This window comes from Cebus imitator, unplaced genomic scaffold (genome assembly GCF_001604975.1).
Source record: "Cebus imitator isolate Cc_AM_T3 unplaced genomic scaffold, Cebus_imitator-1.0 Scaffold15, whole genome shotgun sequence".
In the NCBI taxonomy this organism is placed as follows: Eukaryota; Metazoa; Chordata; class Mammalia; order Primates; family Cebidae; genus Cebus; species Cebus imitator.
This window is the reverse complement of record NW_016107330.1, coordinates 3,187,479-3,189,954: the sequence shown is the minus strand read 5'-3', so window position 1 is coordinate 3,189,954 and position 2,476 is coordinate 3,187,479. Positions and strand designations below refer to the sequence as shown.

At 52.1% G+C, this 2,476-nt stretch overlaps 1 protein-coding gene across 1 annotated transcript in view; it reads right to left on the bottom strand.

The window, feature by feature from the left end:
- Positions 1-2,476, bottom strand: part of PLOD1 (procollagen-lysine,2-oxoglutarate 5-dioxygenase 1) — a 39,189-nt gene that overhangs the window by 25,898 nt on the left and 10,815 nt on the right. The window contains exons 3-4 of the mRNA XM_017504373.1: positions 865-998; positions 283-446 (exon numbers count right to left, since the gene is read on the bottom strand). Of these exons, the coding sequence (XP_017359862.1) occupies positions 283-446; positions 865-998 (298 nt within the window). The remainder of the gene's footprint in view (positions 1-282; positions 447-864; positions 999-2,476) is intronic.

The window sequence follows — 2,476 nt, the reverse complement described above, 5'->3', positions numbered from 1 at the left end:
AAAAAAAAAAAAAAAAGGAAGTATTAGACAGGTTAGACAGGTGACTGGCAAATGAGGCGTCAGGAGTGACTCCTGGGTTCTGTCGTGGGGCTGGCCATCTGCTGAATGGGATGAGGAAAACCACAGGGGAACACATTTGGGGTTGAAAAGTCAGGAGCTCTATTCAGAACGTTCTGGAGACTTATGAGACACCCACACTGAATGTCAAACAAGTGGGGTCCTCACAAAGGCAGTGGATGGGCCCTTCTGCTAGGCCAAGCGCCCTGCACCCAGGCCTCTCACCTCCAGAGCCCAGGAACCTCTTGCCATCGGAGACTGCCGGATACTTGGCTTCCAGCCTGCGGTCTGGGTAGATGAGCTCCTCGGCCGAGAAGACCACCTGGCTCCTGGCCTGCCGGAACTTCTTCAGGAGCTCCCGGGGCCCCGATGCAAACAGCACATCATAGCTGTGGCCAGAACAGCAAGAAGATGGGGCAGGGCAGGGGTGAGCAGGGAGCCAGTGAGGGCACAGACCGGAGGAGCAAGGATCAAGCTCTCCACAAATGGCCCTCTGCCCACACCAGCCTGGGCCACCAGCTGGGAAATGGATCTGCCTCAGTCTGCAGCCCTGTCTGCCATGTTCCCACCCCTACGCTGGGCAGAGAGATGGTCCCCATAACATATCATCTTCTCTGACTTAAAGTGGGGCCATCACACTCCTGGGTAACCTCCTTTTCACCAAGCCTGGGAATGGACACCATAAAACTGTAGGCAACCTTAGCCAGAGTCATCCCCCTTCTTCCCTGATGTTCTCGGAGGGCCTCATTTTAGAATTCTTCTGTCTTCCTCAGAGGGGCCCAGGCCAGGAAGCCCCGGCCCACCTACCTGTCTGTGAAGAGAATGACCAGGTCCTCCTTGTCTGCGTGTTTCTCCAGAGCTTTCTTCAGCAGCCGGACCTTTTGCCCTCCACCTGCCGATGTCCTCTTCTCCACATTCCAGTCCTCCCCCAAGCCAAGCGCCTGGAGAGAAACACACCTTAACACTAGCTTTTGGTAAAAAAATATTTTCCCAGGGCCAGGTGTGGTGGCTCAGGCCTGCAATCCCAGCACTTTGGGAAACCAAGGCATGTGGATCACCTAAGGTTGGGAATTCGAGGCCAGACTGGCCAACTTGGAGAAATCCCGCCTTTACTAAAAACACAAAAATTAGCCAGGTGTGGTAGCACACACCTCTTATTTCAGCTACTCTGGAGGCTGAGGCAGGAGCATCACCTGAACCCAGGAGGTGGGGGTTGCAGTGAGCCAAAATCACGCCATTGCACTTTAGCCTTTGTGACAGAGCGAGACTCCATCTCAAGGAAAAAAAAAAGAAAGAAATATTTTTTTTGCTTCTGTGGGTCCAGCAACTCTGATCCTTTCCTGTAAGGAAACCATTCTCCAACAACGTGAGGCTCACCTGGCTCCTGGTGGTCATGTGACCATGTGTCGCCGATCAGAATGTCCTACACTTTCTGCTCCTCCCACACCTAGAAATTTGAGCACATGACCCCAGCATGGCCTATCAGCACCTTCCCTGGGGCTGTTTCTGTTAAAAACAGAACAGTCGGCCCTACACAGTGGCTCACTTCTGTAATCCCAGCACTTTGGGTGGCCGAGGCAGGCAGATCATGAGGTCAGAAGTTTGAGACCAGCCTGACCAACATGGTGAAACCCTGTCTCTACTAAAAATACAAAACTTAGCCAGGCATGGTGGCACATGCTTGTAATCCCAGCTACTCAGAAGGCTGAGGCAGGAGAATCGCTTGAATTCAGGAGGTGGAGGAAGCAGTGAGTTGAGATCGCACCACTGCACTTCAGCCTGGGTGACACAGCAAGTCTCCATTTCAAACAAACAAACAAAAAACAGAACAGTCTACAGAACTTTCCTAAAAAGGAAAGGCTGCCTCCTGCTTAAGTTGAGAAGCTGGGGCACATGAGTCTGGTTGGTGGTCTGGTGGTCAGCTTGCCACCACGATGAAAACAGGGCCTAGAGATGGAAAGACAAGGCCCTCACTTTGCTTCTTGAACCCCTGGATCCAGCCATACCTGAAGCAACCCTCTGCTTCAGCCCTCATTCATGTGAGCTAATATACTTGTTTGCTGGCTTAATGCCACCAGATTGCAAACTCTGTGTAGGCAATGACATGTTCTGTCTTGTCCATCACCCTATTGCCAGTGCCCAACCTTGTGCCTGACATAAGGAAGCACTCAGGACTCAGCCCCATGGACTGTACACAGAGAACACCAAGTCCATGCCAGTGATCGATTGGGCATTAGCTCATGTTTCTTTTTTCTTTTCTTTTCTTTTGAGATAGGGTCTCGCTCTGTTGTCCACGCTGGAGTACAGTGATGCCATCTCTGTTCACTGCAACTTCCACCTCCTGGGTTCAAGGAATTCTCCTGCCGCACCCTCCCGAGTAGCTGGGGCTACAGGCATGTGCCACCATGCCCAGCTAATT